Below are 21912 nucleotides of genomic sequence, written 5' to 3'. Positions count from 1 at the left end.
AATCCATATCTAACTCTAGGGCAAAACATATTAAGAGGTAAAAAAAGATACTGAGGACCACATGGCCCATCTCCTATTCTGTACTGACTTGCTCATGAGTATTCCAATTGGAGTTCCTAGGGACTGGTCACTTGTAACTGGTTTTTAGGTTTACGGTCCTTATCAGAATGTATCTCATCGGCAATAGCTCAAAAAGCTTCACAAATTATTTATGGAGACCTCATATTATACATATGTTAGGGAGGGAGAATTACTGAACCTGTCAAAAAACACATTCCTGGCCATTTCAGTTTTTATTTCATTGTATTTACAGGAGAAATTCCCCCATTAAAAATTAGCACCGTTAAACAGAATTCTGTACTCCCGCTGGAACCACTATTTTTATCTGAAGGAGAAAAATAGGATTTACTTCTTTAAGCTCTCTGGCCTTAAAACTGCCTGCCTCACACACAGAGCCAGTCAAAGTCATCGCAGTGGACGAGGGACACATCTTTCCAGGTCACAAGGGGAAGGAAAGACTGAAGTCAAGGGAAAACACATTAAAATGAATTCAAGGCAAACACAAGGTTAAATTTCATATATAAATTTTATTTCTCCATTGCTCTATAATAAAATACATTAAAATGTAGCCAAATGTCTTAAAGGAATACCTTAAAACCTCTCCATCACCACCACCAATTTTCTGGTAACCCACCCTCTTCCAGTTCTGGGAAATTATAGTACTGTGGGGAGCCTCAGCACTGCTTATTATGTATTAATTGGGTTTGGGAGCTCATATATTAATTGGGTTGGGGAGTTCTTTTATGAACAAAGTATTTTCATAATATTTTGCCAGAAACATATTGTGCATTTTCCAGTTGCTGATAATATGCTAGTATACAAACCACTTCGAAAATAACTTACTGTTTGAGTATATGCGTTTGAAGGCAGCAAATGCTGGAATTTAATTAATGTTTTCAAAATGCCATGTTTTGTTTGTCGAAGATTACTTTTGCATTTAACCTACTTATCCAATATCTAGTGTTTATAAGCATGTATAGCTTCTTATAACTGAAGCATGCTGCAAGTGTTTATCTTGATTTTGAGCCACATCCCACATTCAGTAAATCCATAACCAGGTTACAATCCCCCCATACACCTACTTGGAACTAAACTCAAATGAAGTCAGTTATCACATATGTGTTTACAACTGGAATGTCACTCTCCCCTTTTTTACACACACAAGATAACTCTACAAAGCCAGTAAAGTAGTGTTTCTCAAACTTGCGTCTCCAGCTGTTTTTGGACTACAACTCCCATCATCCCAAGCTAGCAGGAGCAGTGGTCAGGGATGATGAGAATTGTAGTCCAAAAACAGCTGGAGGCCCAAGCTTGGGAAACACTGCAGTAAAAGAAGGGAAAGCTATTCTAATTAAACCAGCCACATACTTACAAGAAGAGGATATAAAATCTTTCAGGGCCAGTTCACCCATGAGGCAAGGTGAGGAAACTGCTTCAAGCAGTAGGATCCTCCAGGGCAGCAGATTCCAATATCAATCTTTTCCCCCTTGATCCTGATGAGGATTTTCCCTCACCCATTCTTCCCTAGCAGGGAGGAGGCCTCAGGTACCAAAATATCTAAAATTTATGAATGTTACTGAGCTTCCCTTTACTTATGTGAGATCCATTTTTTGACCAAGGCAGAATGCACAGTGAGAAGTTTAGTCATCTCTTTGACTGAGCTCAAACAAGGCTCACCAGAAAGTGAAGATACCTTTGTAATTTTTCCTTTGTCCCCAATTGGGGGGATAAAGACGAAAGCAAGTAAAGATTGCTTACAGAAAAGAACATGGTCACCTGAATAAAATAAACCTCGAAGTAAGATAAGGGGGCTAAAATTTGTTTGTGTGGCAAGGGCCCAAAGTTCCCCTTAGATAATAAACACATGGATGCAAATATTTTGAGTTAATGGGATAAATAAGGCCACAACTTTATTGGTTACAGATGTGAGCGGTTTGGCTTAGGCATTGGGTGAAACCAGACTATATCCTGACTCCTGCATGCCCACAGGAAATCTCTTAAGGGTCAACCACCGATAGGGGGTGCCCTGTGATATACAGCAATTAAGAGAACCCCCAGGGTCCCTGATGGGGTTGTGGTCCTAGCCTATGCCCAGGCTTTGGCCCTAGCCCATACCCTAGCCCATGCCCAGTCTTTGGACAGGATCCACACCCCTGGATCCCTTTAACAGGATACCCTTAACGAGGAGGGGCAGGTGGAGGCAACAACCTCCCCTCCCATGAACCAGGCTTACCCAGTACCTAACCGCCTAACCTTACAAAGCTGTGACGATTGCTACAAGGTAGGCGAAAACCAAATGGCTGGTGCTAGTTTGCCAAGTGGAAAAATTCCTACCTGGCCTCAACAATAAGGTAACTGACATTAGTCCATAGCAAGGCCAAAGTCAAACAATTCATAAAAAAGAGGGTGGATGGGCTGGGTGATCTGAAAGAGGAGGTGAAAGGAGGCTGCCCCCCAGCTGTACCGTGATTTAAATGGCATCAGCCACGCCCCCTGGCTAACCCGATTGGCCAGACCGGGGGGGGGGGGATATGATGCAGCTGGGAGTCTCAATGATGCGGGCGGCACCACACCACCCCCTGTTGGGTCACGGTGAGGTCCCAGATGCCCGTGTACAACTCCACCCCGGAGAAGGGGAGTGGTCTTAGCAGGAAAGTACAAGGCTGCATTCAGAAGAGGGCAAAGTAAGAGTGTAACTGCAAAAAAGCCAGCTAAATATTTAGTGCCACCGCCCCAACTGCCTTGATAATTCTCTGCTGTAGCTGCTGCCGAACGCCAACAAGCCCAGGAAAAGCAAGGAGAAAGCAAATGAATATGGAGTTAACATAAGAAAAGAATATAAGGCAAAAAAGTCAGATGAAAGTCTACAAGAGTTCATATAAAAATAACAGGCAAGCTTAACCAGGTGTCCAAAAGTGAGAAAAATGCTGATTCCATTTGCTATGCAACATTTTCATCAAATATTTGAGTTATAATATCTTAGATCCTTTGACCTCCTAATCTTGCTAAAGAAAATGCATCTTAATCGTTCTTTATTTTTCCAATACATCAATCCATGGTTTAATTAAGCCATTACAATATTTATTAGAAATGAGTCTTTTTACAAGTCTGAGTTGTAAAGATAGCTGCTTGTCTGTAGATGGCATCAACACCCTCTGAAGATGAGTGGCTATACATTGTTGTTAAAGCTTTTTGTTTTTATTATTAGCTGGCCAGGAAATTGGGTGTGGGGTATAAAGTTAGCACTATTCTCTAAGCATAGCCAAACTTTTTACACTGTGTTTTTAATAGTGCATTTGCATTTCTTTTGTAAAACCAAAAGACAGGTGCAGGTTACCAAGACAAAGAATGGGAAAAAATCAGTAAAAGCACAGAAAAAATAATAACCTCCTGTAATTTTATATCCATAAAAATATTCTGAACAGTGTTACACTGAGACTTATCATACTAAATTTGTGTTTTGTTTGATGCGACTTTCTTCAGCAAAAGTATACCTTCTGTTTGTAACGGTCAGGTATATCCCATTATATCTGTTGGCATACATTGGTATAGCCAAGTTGTGGGGAATCTTTGGCCTACCAGATGTTGCTGAACTACAGTTCCCATTATCCCAGCTATTGACCAGGCCTGCTAGGGCTGATGGGAGTTGTAGTTCAACAACATCTGGAGGGCCAAAGGTTCTTCACACTTGTTATAGTTTAATGAGACTAGGGCCACAGTTCTAACCACACCTATGGTCAGAAGTCCCATTAAATTAAATAGGGTTTAGTGCCTAGTAAGTGGCATAAGATTGCAGCATAGCTAGGATCATGCTGTAAACTAGAATAATAAGACTCATTGAATCATATAGAGTTGGAAAAGACCCTGAGGATCATCAAGTCCAACACCCCACAATGCAGGAATATGCAGCTTTCCCATACAGGAATCAAACCTGCAACCTTGGCAATATCAGCACCATGCCCTATCCAACTGAGCTATCCAGGCTGTAATTCAAGCCACTATGAAAGATAAGTGAGACTCTACCTTACAATGAAATCTTAGCTATGTCTGCTCAGAATTAAGCCCTGTTGAGTTCAATGGCACTTACTCCCAGACAACTATGTACAGTGGTGCCTCGGGTTAAGTACTTAATCCGTTCTGGAAGTCTGTTCTTAACCTGAAACTGTTCTTAACCTGAAGCACCACTTTAGCTAATGGGGCCTCCTGCTGCCACTGTGCCGCCGGAGCACGATTTCTGTTCTCACCCTGAGGCAAAGTTCTTAACCCAAGGTAATATTTCTTGGTTAGTGGAGTCTGTAACCTGAAGCGTATGTAACCCGAGGTACCACTGTATAGCAGTGCAGTCTTAGAGATGGTCTTTTATCTTCAGAACTACTTGTGAGCCTATTATACATCTAACACCAATAGCACTGGAATTCAAATCACATTCAACCATTGCCAAAGGCTGATAGAACTTCATGTGACTTGGAGGCCTCCCTGGACTGATACTCAGTTTGGGTCGGAAGACTGCTATTTACTCTAACTTGCTTCTGCCAATGTTCCAACAAGCCCTCTCAGGGCAAATCCTGCAAAAACTATTTCTAATCCAGATTAGAATCCAGACTAGTGGAAGATGGATTTTGTTTCACCATTAATACAGAAATTTCCCACTCCACCATTGCCCCCATTGCCTTTGGTCAACCACCAGACAAAGTAAATGCATGTTTAAATGAGCTACTTCATTTCCATGGCAACCTGTTCTGCAGATGTCACTTATATCATTGTATTATACAGAAAAGCCCCGACAAAATTGGAAAGGACTGCTACAGATACTGAGCATTATTAAAACAATATTGTGGCCTTATTTAGCCATATTCGTTAATAATAACATTTCTCATAATATATAAGCATACAATCCAACACCAACTTTCCTGGGAATAAGTCCCAGTGAACTCAGTAGTGGTTGCTTCTGAGTAGACCTCTGAAAGGTTACACCTCTATGAACACAAATCACCTCAAGAGAATAAGTCCCAATGAACCCTGGGACCTACTTCTGACTAAACATACACAGAACTACACCTCTGCCATGAATTCGCTATGTGTCCTTAGGCAAGCCCGTCTCTCTCAGCTTCATCTCTCCATTTGCAATATGGGTGATGATAATAATAACACTGACCTACTTTTCATAGTGGGACGCGGGTGGCGCTGTGGGCTAAAGCCTCAGCGCCTAGGGCTTGCCGATCGAAAGGTCGGCGGTTCGAATCCCCGCGGCGGGGTGCGCTCCCGCTGCTCGGTCCCAGCGCCTGCCCACCTAGCAGTTCGAAAGCACCCCCGGGGGCAAGTAGATAAATAGGTACCGCTTACCAGCGGGAAGGTAAACGGCGTTCCGTGTGCGGCTCTGGCTCGCCAGAGCAGCGTTGTCACGCTGGTCACGTGACCCGGAAGTGTCTTCGGACAGCGCTGGCCCCCGGCCAATAGATGTCAGATGGGCGCACAAACCCCAGAGTCTGTCAAGACTGGCCCGTTCGGGCAGGGGTACCTTTACCTTTACCTTTACTTTTCATAGTAAGGATTACCGCTAGGCAATTAAGTGAAGAACTTCGAACACACGAAAGCACTTTGTAAATGCTAAGTATTACTAATGATGCGAGGCAACCGTTCAGACACTAGAACGCTGTTTCAATATTCCTTGCCCCCAAGTTGCCATAGAGTAATTGTATCATATTCTGGAACTGAGCAATTCTGTTACACAGAGTACTTTCAACAGGAGGGGACTGACTTTTGACATAAAATAACAAAAAAAGTTATGATGGTGATAAAATATCTGCATTTCCCAATCCTCTAGGGCAGGCATAGCCAACCTTGGCCCTCCAACTGTTTGGGGACTACAATTCCCACCATCCCTGACCGCTGGTCCTGTTAGCTAGGGATGGTGGGAGTTGTAGTCCCAAAACATCTGGAGGGCCAAGTTTGGCCATGCCTGCTCTAGGGCCTTCTCAAAATATTTACCAGTTTGGGTTGCCTTGGGCAAGACTCTGCACCAGGGTTTGCCAAATTTGGGTCTCCAGCTGTTTTTGGACTACAACTCCCATCTTCCCTAGCTAGCAGGACCAGCGGTCAGGGATGATGGGAACAGTAGTCCACAAACAGCTGGAGACCCATGTTTGGGAAACCCTTCTCTACACTGACCAGGAGCACTCCACGGTTCCATGCAGGAGTCTTTTCCACCCCTACCTGGAGATACCTGGCATTAAACCCGAGGCTATTTGCATGCAAAGCCATGTGCCCTACCACCGAGACAGTGGGAGAACTGCAATTGTTTTAGCTCTCAAAATGCTGACTCTGGTACAGTGCCATAAACTTTTACTTAACCCTTCAGTAATGTTTCCTGTCATGAAACTGCCCTGTCATGAGTACCGTGAGCCTTCCATTCTATTGTGTAGAGTAACATGACTGACTTGGGGAAATGATCTGATCAAGAAAACACCTTTAGTGGAGTCCATTACCACACACAGACTGTTTAGACAATGTGTCAGCAAGATTATTTTTGCCTACTAAAATCTGTTGGGTGGGGTCTTAATTTATAAATCTTGAATGTCCCTGTGACTTGTAAATATTCTCTTGTGGTCTTTTTTTTTAAGTATGGGAGACTACAATCCACAGATCTTTTTAAAAAAACAATCCTAGAAACAACAACCGTAGCTTGTGTTCTAGTTGGAGAAATGCTTAAAACCTCAAGGGATGTTATCTAAACATCATTATTGATCAGAGCTGAAACCTACAGATACTGCTGCTGAGTTGCATATTAGTAACACACTATTCTGAAACAGAAATAGCAACAGACGTGTGTGTGTGTCACACTTGGTGCTCCAGGGTACTGCAGATATTTAGTATCTGTGAAAAGAAGACTATTTATTTATTCCCAAACAGGTGTTATTTTAAACTTCATCTAGTAGTGAACCACAGTCTGCAATGGATTAACTGCTGGACTCCAGAAACACCGAAATGTATGAGGATTTGGACAGCCATACATCTGAGGTTGTGTCTGGCTACATGGTCTCTGCTAGACACTTGGGCCGTAGAGGATGTCACAGAGTCAGTAACACCACCCATGCTAGAGGACAACAAAGACTAGATAACCATTCTACATTTGAAGGTTCTTAACAGGTTCCTGAATAAATATATAAAACAAATGAATTCCAAAAGCCACATAGGGCAATATTTCAGGCCAACACCTGTGTCACAAAATACTGTGCAATTTTCCCAAGTTTTTTGGAATCCTTCATCAGGCTTTGGTAAACAAGGCAAGACGGGGAGGAACTGGCTAATGCTGAAGCTATGGAGTCTTCATATAGACAGTCTTAAGATGGGAAATGCTACAAGGTAGCAGACATTCATATGAGACTCTCCTACCTGTTATGCTGGTTTGGGGTTGCATCTGGGTCTATGGCAAAGAAGAAGCAATGATTGAACCACCTTTTTGAAAATGTAAAATCTAGTTACCCTTACCTGTCTCCGTTACTTAGGCAAAACACACAGGTTCCTTGGTAGTTATAAAACAAGAATAAAGAAAATCTAGACTGTTTTTATGGTACATTAACAAGCTGAAGATTAATTTTGGTTGGGGCACCAAGTAGAAAAGTCAATGGAAACCAACTACAGTGGTACCTCAGGTTAAGAACTTAATTCGTTCTGGAGGTCCGTTCTTAACCTGAAACTGTTCTTAACCTGAGGTACCACTTTAGCTAATGGGGCCTCCTGCTGCTGTCGCACCACCGTCGCGCGATTTCTGTTCTCATCCTGAAGCAAAGTTCTTAACTGGTACTATTTCTGGGTTAGCAGAGTCTGTAACCTGAAGCGTCTGTACTACTAGTTGTTGGGCAGAATGTTCTCTAAGAGAATGCAGACATCAAAGATGGTATGAAGACCTACCTCTCCATCATAGGCCTATATGTCTTGCCTAGAACTCCTGATATTTTCAGTTCTAAGCCGGCATTTTCAGTAAGCCCACAAAAGTTCCTAAAAACTACAAGAGGCTTATTTCCAGGACCTCCAAGTTCACAAATTCCTATGAGGAGGTGGATCAAAACCTACTTGGAATCTGCATGGACCCTGTGTTTTTATCTTGTATTGTTGTGCTGTGGAGCACCCAGAGATCTACAGATGAATGGCGGTATACAATCTTAACAAATTAACATCACCATCATCTAGATAAGAGAGTATTATTTTAATAATTATTATCCGTCTGGGTTACTATGACAGGGCAGGGTAATTTAAGACTAATATTAGCACATATAACACTCTTTTCCACATGACCCAAGAGCTGATGCTCCTCATCATTCCATCTCAGAGGTTGATGCATTAGAACAGTGTTTCCCAACCTTTTTTGGGCAAAGGCACACTTGTTTCATGAAAAAAATCTCGAGGCACACCACCATTAGAAAATGTTTAAAAAATTAACTCTGTGCGCTCTCAAGGACCCGGGAGGAGGAAGGCATGAAGGGAATCCCGAAGGCGCAAAAACCTCGCGCATGCACAGGCCTTCCGCCTGCGACAGCCCAGTAGGCCGGCCGAAGCGAGCGGCGATGGGATGTGGGAGGGAGCTCGCTCGCCGCCCCGCGTGTGCTTGCCGCCACCGCCCTGCCTCTCGCCGCCCGACTCGCCCGCCTCCCTCCCACGGCACACCAGGCAACGTCTCGCGGCACACTAGTGTGCCGCGGAACACCGGTTGGGAAACACTGCATTAGAAGGAAAACACAAACTGGATGTTCATTGAATGCACTCCATGCTTTCAATGGTAAGAAATAAACAGCTTTGGACCACACATGACAAAGCACATCTCCTTCAGGGAATCTTCTTGTGCCAAGAAGTCCCCATCTACCTTTGTAAAACGGATATGGGTTGTGCTGAAATGGTTTATAAAATTAATGAAACTTTCCAAGAGAGGTGGTTATTTCAATGCAGAAACAAACCATTTCTGCTGATATAGCCTCAAAATCTTTGACAGCAGGTTAATTTGCGAGTGATTACCAGAACGACTAGGAAGTTTCTGCCAAAGCATCCTTTCAAAGAACAGTGTGCTCCGACTACCTCGCCTCACTGAATTTGAAAGGAGGGGTTAATGTTTTTTTCAGTAACTAAAAAAAAAAGGTCGTTTAAAAAATCTTGGGGGGGAGGGGAATAATAATAACCGGATTCACTGCAAAAGCCCTGAGCCCTGCTTGTATTTTTCTCACGGATCGAGGACTGCATTACTTCCTGGTATCGTTACATCTGTGCATCGTAAACTTGCACCAAACAGCTCTGGGCTCTATCAGCCGGGCCTTGCAAGGAGAAAGACACGCGCGGAGGCCGCTCTATCCTTCGCCGGCCAGATTAGGAGGATTGGCTACGAAAAGGAAAGGGGTGGAGCGCCAGGCGCGCAGCCCCACGAGAAGCGGCGCGGAGGGACCAAGCGCGCAGTGAGAGAAACGGACTGTCACCATGAACCTGGTGGCGGATCGGCGGAGAGCGAGGCCCGCGGAGCTGAGCATGCACGAGCCGGAGCGCGTAAGTCCCCCGCTCAGCGCTGGCAAGCTGCGCGCAACAAGAGCCGCTGCTGCTGCCCGGCCTGATATGTGTAGGCTTGAGCATGCGCTGTAACATCCGCTAAAGCAACGAGCCCCCCCCACCCCACCCCTGTGCTTCTCTCCGGCTCTCCTCCGCCTCCGCAGCCCCTCTCCTGAATGCGGGTTTTGCGGCCGGCTTTCCAAGACAAGTTGGAAAGCGAAAGTGATAAAGGCAGAGAGCGCGCGTATTATTTTCATTGCGAGCCTCTCAAAGCAAGAGCTAAAGAAGAGGGTAGGAAAACCGGGCAGGGCGGAGGGGAGAGAAAGCAAACTTCATGGAAAGAGCAAGGCTGCTTGTTGCAATTCTGAGCAAGCAAAAGCAACCGCTTAAGCTCTTACAGGACTTCGGAAGTTAATGTGCCAGCCTTGCACTTCGAGGCGCGCGCACACACGCTCGCTCGCCACAAGGTCCAGGCGAGTTTGTATTGTCTGAAAGAACGGGCGGAGCTCTAACGAGTAGGAATACTTTGCAACTTTTTCACAACCTCCAAATCTGTAGCATTTGTGTACAGTATTTCCCGAACGTAAATGTCTTGGCGCGCGCGCGCGCGCTCTCTCGCTCGCTCTCCTTTAAGTTTCCCATTTCCAAAAGTGGGTTAGATAACAGTAGAAAAATTATTTCAGTACTTGCCAGCTACCGGTAATTACGCCAAACTCCGGCTCCATCTGCAACTGTTTTGTGACTGGTGGGCCTCAGTAATTTTCAGGTGTCTCAAGAGATACCTCAGAGCAGAAGATCTGAGAATTCCTGCCTTGGCCCATTTCCCATATTGTATTTGAAGCTGAAGTTAGTGGGGCTCTTGCGTTCTGTACCTTTCAGCCCCAATGGCCAAAGCTGTGAGTGGACACCACTGGGCACCTGCAGAGGCCAGTATTCATGCAGGTGACCAACTGTTAACCCCCACAGCCTCCTGCTTGTTCACCTGCCCCCTCTGAACATCCAAGCAGTGACAAGAGTGAAGAGATGGAGAAGCAGCTTCTTGTGTCCTCATCCTGGGCAGCTGGGCAGGAGACCCTGGCACTCTGGAAAGGAGTTAAAGGGCAGCTAAAGGCACCTTAGTCTATGACCCCAAAAGCCTGGAGCTGGCTTAGGTAGCAGGTGAGCATGCTAAGCCACCTTTTTGCCCTGAGCTAGGGATGCGGATGGCGCTGTGGGTTAAACCACAGAGCCTAGGACTTGCTGATCAGAAGATCAGCGGTCTGAATCCCCACGATGGGGTGAGCGCCATTGCTCGGTCCCTGCTCCTGCCAACCTGGCAGTTTGAAAGCACGTCAAAGTGCAAGTAGATAAATAGGTACCGCTCCGGTGGGAAGGTAAACGGTGTTTACATGTGCTGCTCTGGTTCTCCAGAAGTGGCTTAGTCATGCTGGCCACATGACCCAGAAGCTGTACGCCGGCTCCCTCGGCCAATAAAGCGAGATGAGCACCGCAACCCCAGAGTCGGTCATGACTGGACCTAATGGTCAGGGGTCCCTTTACCTTTAGGCTCAGAGCTGAAGGATGGACTTGTTTCTTAAGTTGGACTTGGAACTGCCAAGTGTTTTTGCTGGGGTGGAAGGAGCCAAGCAGATTTGAACTACCCAAATCTCCCGCCATAGCTTGCCCATGTTTGCACCTGTGCTTTGCTCTCCACTGCCAAGGATATTGCCTGGCAGCATGGGGTAAGTGCACATCGGCAACCCTGAGCCCTTTCTGTTCTGAAAGGTGTTGTGGACAAGCAAGGTACAGTGGTACCTTGGGTTACATATGCTTCAGGTTACAGGCGCTTCAGGTTACAGACTCCGCTAACCCAGAAATAGTGCTTCAGGTTAAGAACTTTGCTTCAGGATGAGAACAGAAATCGTGCTACGGCGGCAGCAGGAGGCCCCATTAGCTAAGGTGGTGCTTCAGGTTAAGAACAGTTTCAGGTTAAGAACGGACCTCCGGAACGAATTAAGTACTTAACCAGAGGTACCACTGTATTAAAATGGTCCCATGCACTAAAGTGCTATTAGCCTGTTTGAGTTGGTTTGGGTTCTTTTCTGAAACAGACTAACATGGCTATCCCTCTGGAAACCATCTAGCTCTTTCATTCTCTGCCTTCTCTCTGCCTTCCATATCTGCACTTGGAGACAGGGTGGTTAAAAAACTGGTAGGTGACTGCTAGCAGTTACAACCAACTTCCTGGGGTTTCTTCTTCTTTTGGCTTACATGAACTCAGTGTTATCCTTTTAAAAGACCAAACCATAAAACCAAAGACCTGAACAAAGATACTCTGGATCATAAGCCTTTTGCTTCATGCACCACTTCTGGTGTTCTTAGGCCTATCCCTGTCAGATACTTTTACTGCCTCTTCAAACCTTCAAGTGATTCTCCTACGTCACCTTCCTAGAGGGTCTCCTCATTCATCAGACCTTTCCACCCTTGCAAGGAAGTAGCAGATTCTGACAAGGAAATTTCGTGAGCTGTCAGGGACGTGAGAATGGAGAAATATGTAGCCACTTCACGATACATAAATGTCAGAAACCATTACCCGGTTATAAGTTGTAGATGCAGCTGACATAACACATTGTCACTTCCGAAGGAGGAAAAGGTGGGTGTCGTGTGCACTGAAGAGAAAGCATTGCTTGCAGCTTGAAAAAAACAATAACAACCAGTTGCCTGGGCACCTTACCTACTGGTACCTGGGAATTTGAAATACTCAACTATGACAGGAGTAGGCAATGTGGTTCCCTTAACTGATTTGCCTCCCATGGATGGGGAACCTGTGGCCTTTCAGATGCTCTTGGACTAAACCTGCCATTAGCCCCAACCAGGATGGCTGAGAGTCCAAGGTGCAGTTTAGCAACGTCAGCCCAGCAACAAGTTCCCCTCCCCTGCTCTATACCAACCTACTTCTTCACAAACCTAAAAAATATAAATAAATACATTGGGACTAAACTAAATAACATCCCTTGAAATCACACTGCAGGTGACTTCAGTGTGCTTTGTAAGCAAAGAAATTTCTAACACCTGCACTTTGTATTTTAAAATATTAATTTGTTTCCCGCTTCTGAGGGTTACTTTACCAAATACTAAGATTTTGTTTTGCCCTCTAGTGTTAATAGTTAAACATGACTGAGCCTGGTCCTTCAAATATTTTACAGACAAGGATTTTATTTTTATTTTTTTGCCTGTGTAGAAATAGTTCAAGGGAAAGTTCTTAACACAAAGAGCTTTTAAAATTTCTTAGTGAGCAAAAATCCAGTTTCTTAAAGAGACTCTGAATTTAAATGCAGCAGCATACTCATGACAGGAAGCTGAAATCACCAGTGATTTGTTATACACTAATTTTGCAAAGCTTGATGCCCCTATATCTTTTTCCTGAAGTGTTTTCCGGTGAGCTTTATAGTGTAATTAAACCTATCAGTGCAATGGCATGTGCTTGTTAAAAGAGCCACCTTTGGTACTTAATTGTAGTTAGCCATCATTTGCTTTATTAAAAGGACATTTGCAAATATACAACACGGCAGGCAAATCCCCAAGGATTCCAACCCACTATCTTCAAAACCCACACACAGCTCTAACCTTCCCTTTGGCTGAAAAGGGCTGGACGTGTTTCCCCTCTAGAGCCTATTAAAACCACTCTGTTAAGTGACCAGAGGCTGTTAACGCATTAATGACATTAGTTGCTTCTTTTCCTTCAGGGATTTTGCACAAAGTCCCCCCCCCTCCCCTTTTTCTTTTTTGGTGACACTAATAGCATTTCTTCGGAGGATTGGATTTGTTGGCTATGCTGATCGGAATAATGCAGGCTAATGCCACCCTCATTTTCAGTGTCTGTCTAAAGGCCATCTTCTTTAATGCTTTATATTCAGTAGAGTGAGTTTTAATATCACCCTTAAGGGGTGATTGGTCTTATTTGCAGCTTTTGAGATCAGAGTTGGTAATTGGTGTCTCCTTTAATTTTTATCCCACTGATATACTTAGCAAAGAAAGTGCTTCCAGCCATATGGTAATGCAGCCGTTCCAGAGTGCCGAGTGCAGGCTACCTAGCCTAGCCTATCCCTTGAGTCAAGCTGTATATTCCATGCAGAAGTAGCCAAACAAAACAAAAAAAAAAAATCAGGCTGAGGACAAAGATGATGGGGTTCGTGAAAGCATCCACAATAGGACGGACAGCTGAATGAATGAATGAATTACAAACCACCATTAGATGAGTGCTTGGTCTTAGTATGCACCCTTAGTGTGCAGCAATATAAAGCACTGTCTGGCATTTAAAACAAGGGGGCATTACTATGATGCTGTCAGCAATCTGTTACTGAATTCAGATCCCTAGGTCAAGAGAAACAAGAGATGATTGAGAAACAATACCAAATAAACAATACCTTGTTAAAACTATCAGATTTGTAGACACACAGACAAGCTCCAGTAACGTACCCAGGTCAGGTAATTCCCACCCCAGCCCCTTGGAAACTGCCTAGAGCTAAAAGACAACCATCAGTTTTGTAATAATAATAAGTTATACCCCACCCATCTGAGTGGGTTGCCCCCAATAAAGGTAATAAGGGTTAATGAGCAAATAACCAACATCTCTACAACCAATTTCCATGATGCACATCAGATATATTCAGTGCAAATTATACCCTAAAGTATATTCTACATGTGTTGTACAGGGGTGGTCAGTCAGACAATTTCCTGGCCTGTAAGATAAATGTCTGAAATCATCTGGCTGTGTGTTCATTCAGGTTTGCCAGTATGCTAATGGGTGCAATAAATGTTTGATACTTTTATCTACTGTACTACATGTAAACAAGTAGTAAAGGTCATGCAAGAAACTTCTATGTTAATGCTAGTTTAGACTTTCACATTTGTTTTGTAGAGTACCACTTCTAACTTACACAGGCTGGTTAAGATTCACTTAGGTTGTGTGCTGTCATGTAAAGCCAGTTGGCTTGATTCACCTGGAATGTGTCGCCATTGCCCTCTATATGTGCTTTCTGAGGACGTTCCCAGAATCTTACAGTTTTCAGTGATGGGAACTGTAACTCTTTGCTTGATTGCATTTGTGCCTTTTCAAAGAGGGTGTTGGAACAGATTGTCTTTTTCTCATTCTTTATTGTTCTGCCAAGGTACTAGCTGTAGGGAACCTAAACAGGGCCTACTTGTAGAGGTTCTGTGGGTTGCTCATGTTTGTGCAAGTGAAAGCAAAACCCCAACTAGTTACCTACAGACCTTGTGCATCAGGGAAACACCATATATGAGGAGAAGGAGGAAAAAATACATTCTGTGAACTCCTGTTTTCAAGCTATGTCTCATCACAATCTGTACATGGAAAAGTAATGTAATCTCATTTCTATTTGTCACTGTGCACAAATAGTAACCAGCTCTTGTCAGGCTTTACAATATATATAGTTCAGAAACAAGAAACACATAAAACTACTTTTCTTGAAGGCAAACAGTTGAAGGCTGGATTCTGACTGTTCTAGACCTCTCTTTTTGTTACACACACACATAAACACACCACTGTACTTCTAAGCTGTTTTTTTATACGTCAGAATTCACAATGCAAATAAAGAAAAGGGCATATTCCTACCTAAAAGTATAAAGCTATGTTTAATAGGTCACAATTTCAACCATTGTTGAAACAATGGTTACTTCTTCCAGACTAGTGCCACTAAACACTTGATAGACCCTTGAGAAAATACTAAGCTGCTGCATATCCCAGTGGGTGAGCCCAAAGTACTTGGGAGCAGCGTTCAGAATTAGCCAGGGGCTTTTTGTACTTGCCTGTCAGACATTTGTGACCAAGTGAAGATATGGATTAATCCGTATAGAACTTTTCAAACATTGTATACCTGCCTCTGTTTGTTTGCATATGATAAAATAAAAATGCTCTGCCTACTCGGGTTTCCAAAGAAGAAAATGTGTGTATATCCTTGGAGTTACACTTTACAGTACTTTTTAAAAAGTGGGACACTGTTGTAATTATCTTGTTCCAAGCCCTTATCAGCTATATTCTTGACTTATTTAGACTTTTTAGCCCTGTTAGAACATGTCTGGTGCACTTATGCACCATTCTGATGAAATTCAATAACCTGAGGTGGTCTCCAAAGCTATATGACCCTGTAGGGCTTTGCCATGGACGTGCTAGGTACTGTGTTATTAATGCAGCATCCGCCATCAGAATTCTACGCTGGTCTGTTGTTGCAATTCCACGAGATGTTTTCCAATGGCATTGAATTTCAGAATAATTTGGAATTCTCTGTAGAAACCTCTGTAGGCTCTGCCTGCGTTGGTATAAGATTCTTAGACAACTACTCTGTATGCTAAATTTCTGTCCCTGATACTAAGCACCTCCCAACCCAAAGCAATAGTCTGGTTTCATTTTTGATAAGCAAAATTTCATCTAATGCACAGCACCAATTCACTTTCCCTTTGTCCCCTGCATATCTCTAGTTAATGCCACTTGTACTTGCACGCCATAGATTTTAATAAAGGACAAATTCTGCAGTAACAAAAGAGGTGGATGTTTTCCCGGTGGAAGGCATTTTGCACATTCATAGCATAATGCATATTTTGTTTCTGATTCACTTCCTTTAGCTGTATCTTGTTTCTTTCTCAACAGTGCTCTTGTTTCGGCCTTTCTGCTTGGAAATTCTTCTTGCATTGATCCACTTTAAATTTGCTTTCTGCAAGTGAGCATATTGTAGTGGATTTTCACTTCCTAATACAAGTGCTGAGGGCTCTACTCATCTGAAGATTCAGAGGTTCAAAGGAAAGGACAGCTGTTAAATACTCTCCCACCCTTCAGAAACCTTTGCTCTAAAAACATTAAAAGGAGTCAGGTCTGGGGGTGGTTGAAAATCATACCCACCTGCTAAGGATAGTACATATAGTATGTTTGGAATGCATGCAAGTCTTCTTCCCCCTTTATATTTCTTGGACCACAACCACTGACACATTCAGCATCTTGTGGCTCCACTGCACTATACATCCCACAGGTCCTGAAACACATTGAGCACAGGTCTTTCACTATAGAATCATAGGATTGTAGAGTTGGACCCTAAGAATCATCTAGTCCAACCACCTGCAATGCAGGAATATGCAGCCATCCCATACAGGGATCGAACCTGCAACCCTGGTGTTATAAGCACCATGCTCTAACCCAGGCATAGGCAAACTCAGCCCTCCAGCTGTTTTGGGACTACAACTCCCGTCATCCCTAGCTAACAGGACCAGTGGTCAGGGATGATGGGAACTGTAGTCCCAAAAAAGCTGGAGGGCCAAGTTTGGCCATGCCTGCTCTAACCAACTAAGATGGCTGGATAGATAGATAGATAGATAGATAGATAGATAGATAGATAGATAGGTCTTTTTTTTAAAATGTTATAAACTGATATTCTTCAGCACACCTAGGAAATCTCTCTAGTATAGGGTTTCTACCAGTAATGCATGAGCTTTGTCCGGGTGGTCCACACTGTGACTGTCGATTAAATACTCACATTGATTTTTATTTTATTCTATTTTATCATATTGCAGTTTGAATTCTATGGCGTGTGTGTGTGTGTGTCTGTGTGTGTGTAATAGGAATGACGAAAGCTGCTTTATACCATGTCAGACTATTGGTATAATGTCTAACTCTGTACTGTCTGCACTGACTGGCAGCAGTACTCTCCAGAGTTTGAAGCAAGGGTCTCTCCCAGCCCCATGCAGAGGTGTCAGGGACCTTCTGTGTGCAAAGCAGAGGAGTGGGATGTGGTGGAAACTTTACACTTAATTTCTTTTTCTTTTCCTCCCCATTCTAGAAACGAGCATGTAGAAGTTCAGAGACTATTCCACAAGTGATCAGCGCTTGCCACCCACAAAGCAAGTGTGCTATGGATTACTGGGATATGGAGCAGGATTTGAAGCAGAAAGATCCCGCTGATTTTTTTAGTCCTCAGATTATGAAAGAAAAGCCAAATTCCGTGGTATGTTTTATGTAGCCCAAATCCATGCTTTTAGCAGAAGATGTTAATATATTTCATAATAAAAATGTCAACCAGTGGCTGCTTTTTTCAGAATTTTGTGTATGTGTGCTTGTTAATCAGATATTTCCGGATAATGAAACCAGAACTACAGCCCAGCCTTGCCCAAGATGTATTGCTGGAGAACCTGTAAGTATATTAACCTTCTTACTATGACATAAAAGATAGGCTTGTTCTTAAATATTAGAGCCATAAAACATAAAGTTAATAAATAAAAAAAAACCCTGCAATTACATTTCTCCGGGATAAAGCATGTAAATAAAAGAGGCAGATTGATTTAGCTTTTTCTCCATATGCTAGCAGAGTGCAAAACTAATACGTTTCCTGCATCAGATTGGAAAATATAGGGACTTCAGGCTCATTTTTCAAATGCATTCTAGAAAGCAGAGTTTAGTCACATAAATGAATCTCAATTCAAGTTAAAAAGGTGTAGATTGTTGTATTCCAGGAGTATGTCCAATTAAGAGATATTTTAATATTTATGGACAGAGTTTTAGAAGTACAATTCCATGAAATTGGGGGGGGGGGGGAGAGAAGCTATAGATAGACATATGGCACACTTCTTTTAAACATTTCCAAGCAGTTTAGTTCAGTCTCAGAAGGTTGTTGGGTCTTTTTTTAATTATGCAAAGTTATTTCTGCCCCAACAATGACAATACAACTCCATTCCAGACCCCCAAGTGCTTTGTAATGGGCCTGCAGGCTTCCTCATTCAGATCAGTTTAGGCAGCAGCTCTGTGCATGCAATTCTTTGCCAGTGAAGCCCTATCCTATTTACTGAAGGGAATGGAAGGCTTTTGCAGATGGGAGTCCTTTGTTGGTGGAATTTAACGAAATCAGTTGGCTTTAGGGGTGCAGTAGCATCCATGTCCTCTGCTCAAAAAAAGGGTTGACCTTTTTGCAGACATTCCACAAAAGCCCTCTGGGTGGGTCTTCTCCCCCATGGAAACTGAAGTGATTAGTCTTTTTTTTCTGGTGGGAAGTCCCCTCTCCTGAAGGAAAGGACACAGGGAGCCGGATCATTCACAATGACACTGGCCAACACCAAACTAATTTGTTTTCTCCTGCCTTGTGGAGGGTCAGGATATAGGCACTTGTTTTGGATTACAAACCATTTTAATAGCCATGTTTTGATTTAAAGCTAATCCAAGGACTTCGTTTACCTGGTTTTTTCCATTCTAACGGAGATAGATGATTGATAGATGATAGATAGATAGACAGATAGATAGACAGATAGATAGATCTTCTCGTGGCATTTCCTGTAATGTATGAAACATGCTTTTTCATGATATAGAATTCTAGGTCGAACTATGCTGACCTGCAGCATGCATACACACAAAAGACACCAAAGCCTGCCAAATTCCTTAATCATGCATAACTTGGCCTTAGCTTACACTTTTGCTTAGTATAACCTCATTGGGTAGCTCAGGGTTCTTGGAGGACCTACCGTAACAGTTAAATGACCCTGTTTCAGTACAAACGCTAAGATTTCTTCCCACCCCTTTTGCAACTAGCTTTTTGTATGACATGTGGCTAGGCCACTGGAGTCAAAGGTCCTCCCTTCATGTTCCAGTATTGCAAAAGCCAGGGAAAGTGTGATGAATGTTGTCTGTAGGCAATTTTAGATATTTGACAAGCAGAGGAAAAATGGCGCATGAGTAAGCTCTTGTTTCCTGTTTCTGTGGTTCTGTGCAATGTCTGAAACAGGCATTCATGCATCTACCCCATGGGAAAGGTTCCCTGAAAAGTAGGAGCCACTTAAGAATCCTGTGCTGACATCTCTCATCTTAGGATGTATGGACAATTTTTCCCCCCTTTTGCCATTCATGAACTTATAAAATTGCCACATGATAAAGTGATGTCTATTAGCTTAGATGGTCTGAAGGAAGGATTAGACAAATTCATGGCGCATAATCAATGGCTATTAGTCACAATAGCTAAAACATTGCCTTTGGTGATTCGATTTATTTCTGATTGTCCCCAGCAGCAGCTGAACTGTATGGGTTGGCTATTGCTTCTGTGACTGGTTTATGAGCTTTTTGGAGACATCTGGCCAACCCGTCTGGAGACAGAATGCTGGACTCTCTGGGACTTGGTCTAAGCGAGCAAGGCAATTATTTTGTTCTTATGCAAACAGGAAGAAAGTAGTGTAGGCTCAGTTTAGAAAGCATTTGGCTTATGGAGGCCAGCTGTATTGGATGAGCATATTCAGCCACACTCAGAAGCTCCCTACAGATCCAGCCATAGAATACAAAGTCAGCGTCTTACTTGGACATCAAAGCTAACACTTCCCATGCTTGTCAAGGCTGCTAATATTTTTGCAGGGGTTTTACTTACTCCTTATTCTCTACATCAGGGATAGCTTCCAGATGTTGTGGACTACAAATCTCATCATCTCTGACCATTGGCTATGCAGCTGAGGCTAATGGGAGTTGTAGTCCTCTGCTTCTGTAAGGCACAATGTTGGCTTCTCCTTTTCTATACAGTGCAAATGCTGATCTGTACAGTAACCCCTGATTTGCTTTTTTTTTCAATTTCAGGGACACTTTGGCCATATTATGGGATTTATAGAAGATCAAAGGACATTGATGCAGTGATACTCCATAACAAAATACATAGGGACTGGTTTGAGATTCCGGACTTTTTCTACACTCCACTACATTCATAATTATTATTATTACATTCATACAGTTTATCTTAGATCTAAGGAAGATCTTGCCTGAAAAGGCTTAAAATCAATCTTGTGATTCCTTAGGTTATAGTTGAGCTACTTGGTAGCAACCAATTGAACCTAGTAAATGATACTTCTTGAAAACTGAGTCCATACATCCTCACTTTTCAACAGCCTTAGATTGCTACCATCTTAGTATTTCTTGCAATGAAATTACAATGTTAATGTTCATTCATTTAAAGCACATAGGAAACACAATAGGCCAGTGAGTGGTTACTCATAGAAGTTAACCAAGCAATACTAGACATATTCTGTCCTATGAATTCCAGAAGTGTGATACTCTGTTTACTCAGACTAGTCTCAACACAGTCAGTAAGACAGCTTCAAAATATGTGGCTCGAGTATTCTTTAAGACTGCCTTAGTTGAACACAGTAAGGGTTACTTATGAAACAACATGCATGGGTTTTAGCTGTTTGCAAAGCAACCACTCCTATGAGCAATAGCACAAGCCTCCTATTATATAGAACCAGGTGTGTCTGGCCTTCTCTAGTTGAATGGCCAGTCAAAGCCATTCTGGTGTGTGGCCGCTGTCACATTCTGACTGTTTCTAGGAGCCACAGATGAGAGCTGAGTGCAGGGTGAGGACCAAAAGTGAACAGTCTACCACCCTAGAAGGAGCACGAAGTGTCCCCCACCAGAAGTACTACCCCTCCCATAACGTCCCGTACACCCCTTTCCTAATAGATTATAGAATTTACACTGAAAATGTAACCTTAGATCAAAGGTTTCTACAAACGAGTAAATAGTTATACACAGAGACACACACACGCACATATATAAACACATATACACATATCTATATATCCCATAATTAAATAGGGAGGAAGTGTTATAACCACAAAAGTGTTGCTTTGAGAAATTTCAACATTATCACTTTTTTATGATCAGTTTTGTACATGTGTATATGTTATTCATCCTTTTGTATAGAAAGCCTTGTTCTCCTACTTTCATATATGTAAAATAATATATAGGTTCTTACCACTTTTAATGCAGATTTTTATTTTTTATTTCACCTTTGAAATCTTTGTATTTTGTAAATCAGTGTTTATGGAAAACTTTTTTAAAAAATAAATTGCATGTTGGTTTTAAAAGATGGCATTGATTTTTTTATTACATTTGCCTTTCTTTAAAAAGATCATTATTTAAGAAAATTAAGATTAACCCTCTCGTTCGTACTTTTTTCTTTCCTATCTTACCGCAGGCAATTTCACTTGTCTGTTTGACTGCATATTACTGAAGGCTTTACTCATGCACTGTTTCATGGAGGTATGTTCCACTGAAATAAATAGGGATTTGAGAGACCACTATGCCCTCTTGTTTATTGATTTTTCAGACATAGTGAAATTATAATGGAAAGAGTATCTACACAATCCCTGTTTAGGGAAGTTTTTAATGTTTGAAGTTTTATTGTTTTTAGTCCTCTGTTGGGAGCCACCCAGAGTAGCTAGGGAAACCCAGCCAGATGGGCAGGGTATAAATAACAAAATTATTATTATTATTATTATTATTATTATTATTATTATCATCATCATCATCATCATTAG

The 21912-nt window shown here is 42.6% G+C and overlaps 1 protein-coding gene across 2 annotated transcripts; it reads left to right on the top strand.

The window, feature by feature from the left end:
* Window positions 1–9212: 9212 nt before the first annotated feature.
* LOC309532541 (uncharacterized protein C10orf143 homolog) lies at window positions 9213–21672 on the top strand. 2 transcript variants are annotated; one of them, XM_082222957.1, is made up of 4 exons: window positions 9213–9588; window positions 17415–17579; window positions 17700–17765; window positions 19624–20148. In XM_082222957.1, the coding sequence occupies exons 1-4, from the start codon at window positions 9523–9525 to the stop codon at window positions 19657–19659; spliced, it is 333 nt and encodes a 110-aa protein (XP_082079083.1). In that variant the 5' UTR covers window positions 9213–9522; the 3' UTR covers window positions 19660–20148. The 2 variants fall into 2 exon arrangements, with proteins under 2 accessions (XP_082079083.1, XP_082079082.1); XM_082222956.1 differs by lacking the exon at window positions 19624–20148 and adding an exon at window positions 20177–21672 and having other exon boundaries at window positions 9426–9588.
* The last annotated feature ends 240 nt before the right edge of the window (window positions 21673–21912 follow it).

This window comes from Podarcis vaucheri (assembly GCF_965113315.1).
Source record: "Podarcis vaucheri genome assembly, chromosome: 5".
Classification (NCBI taxonomy): domain Eukaryota; kingdom Metazoa; phylum Chordata; class Lepidosauria; order Squamata; family Lacertidae; genus Podarcis; species Podarcis vaucheri.
The sequence above is the reverse complement of the archived record's forward strand: the minus strand, read 5'-3'. Positions and strand labels throughout refer to the sequence as shown.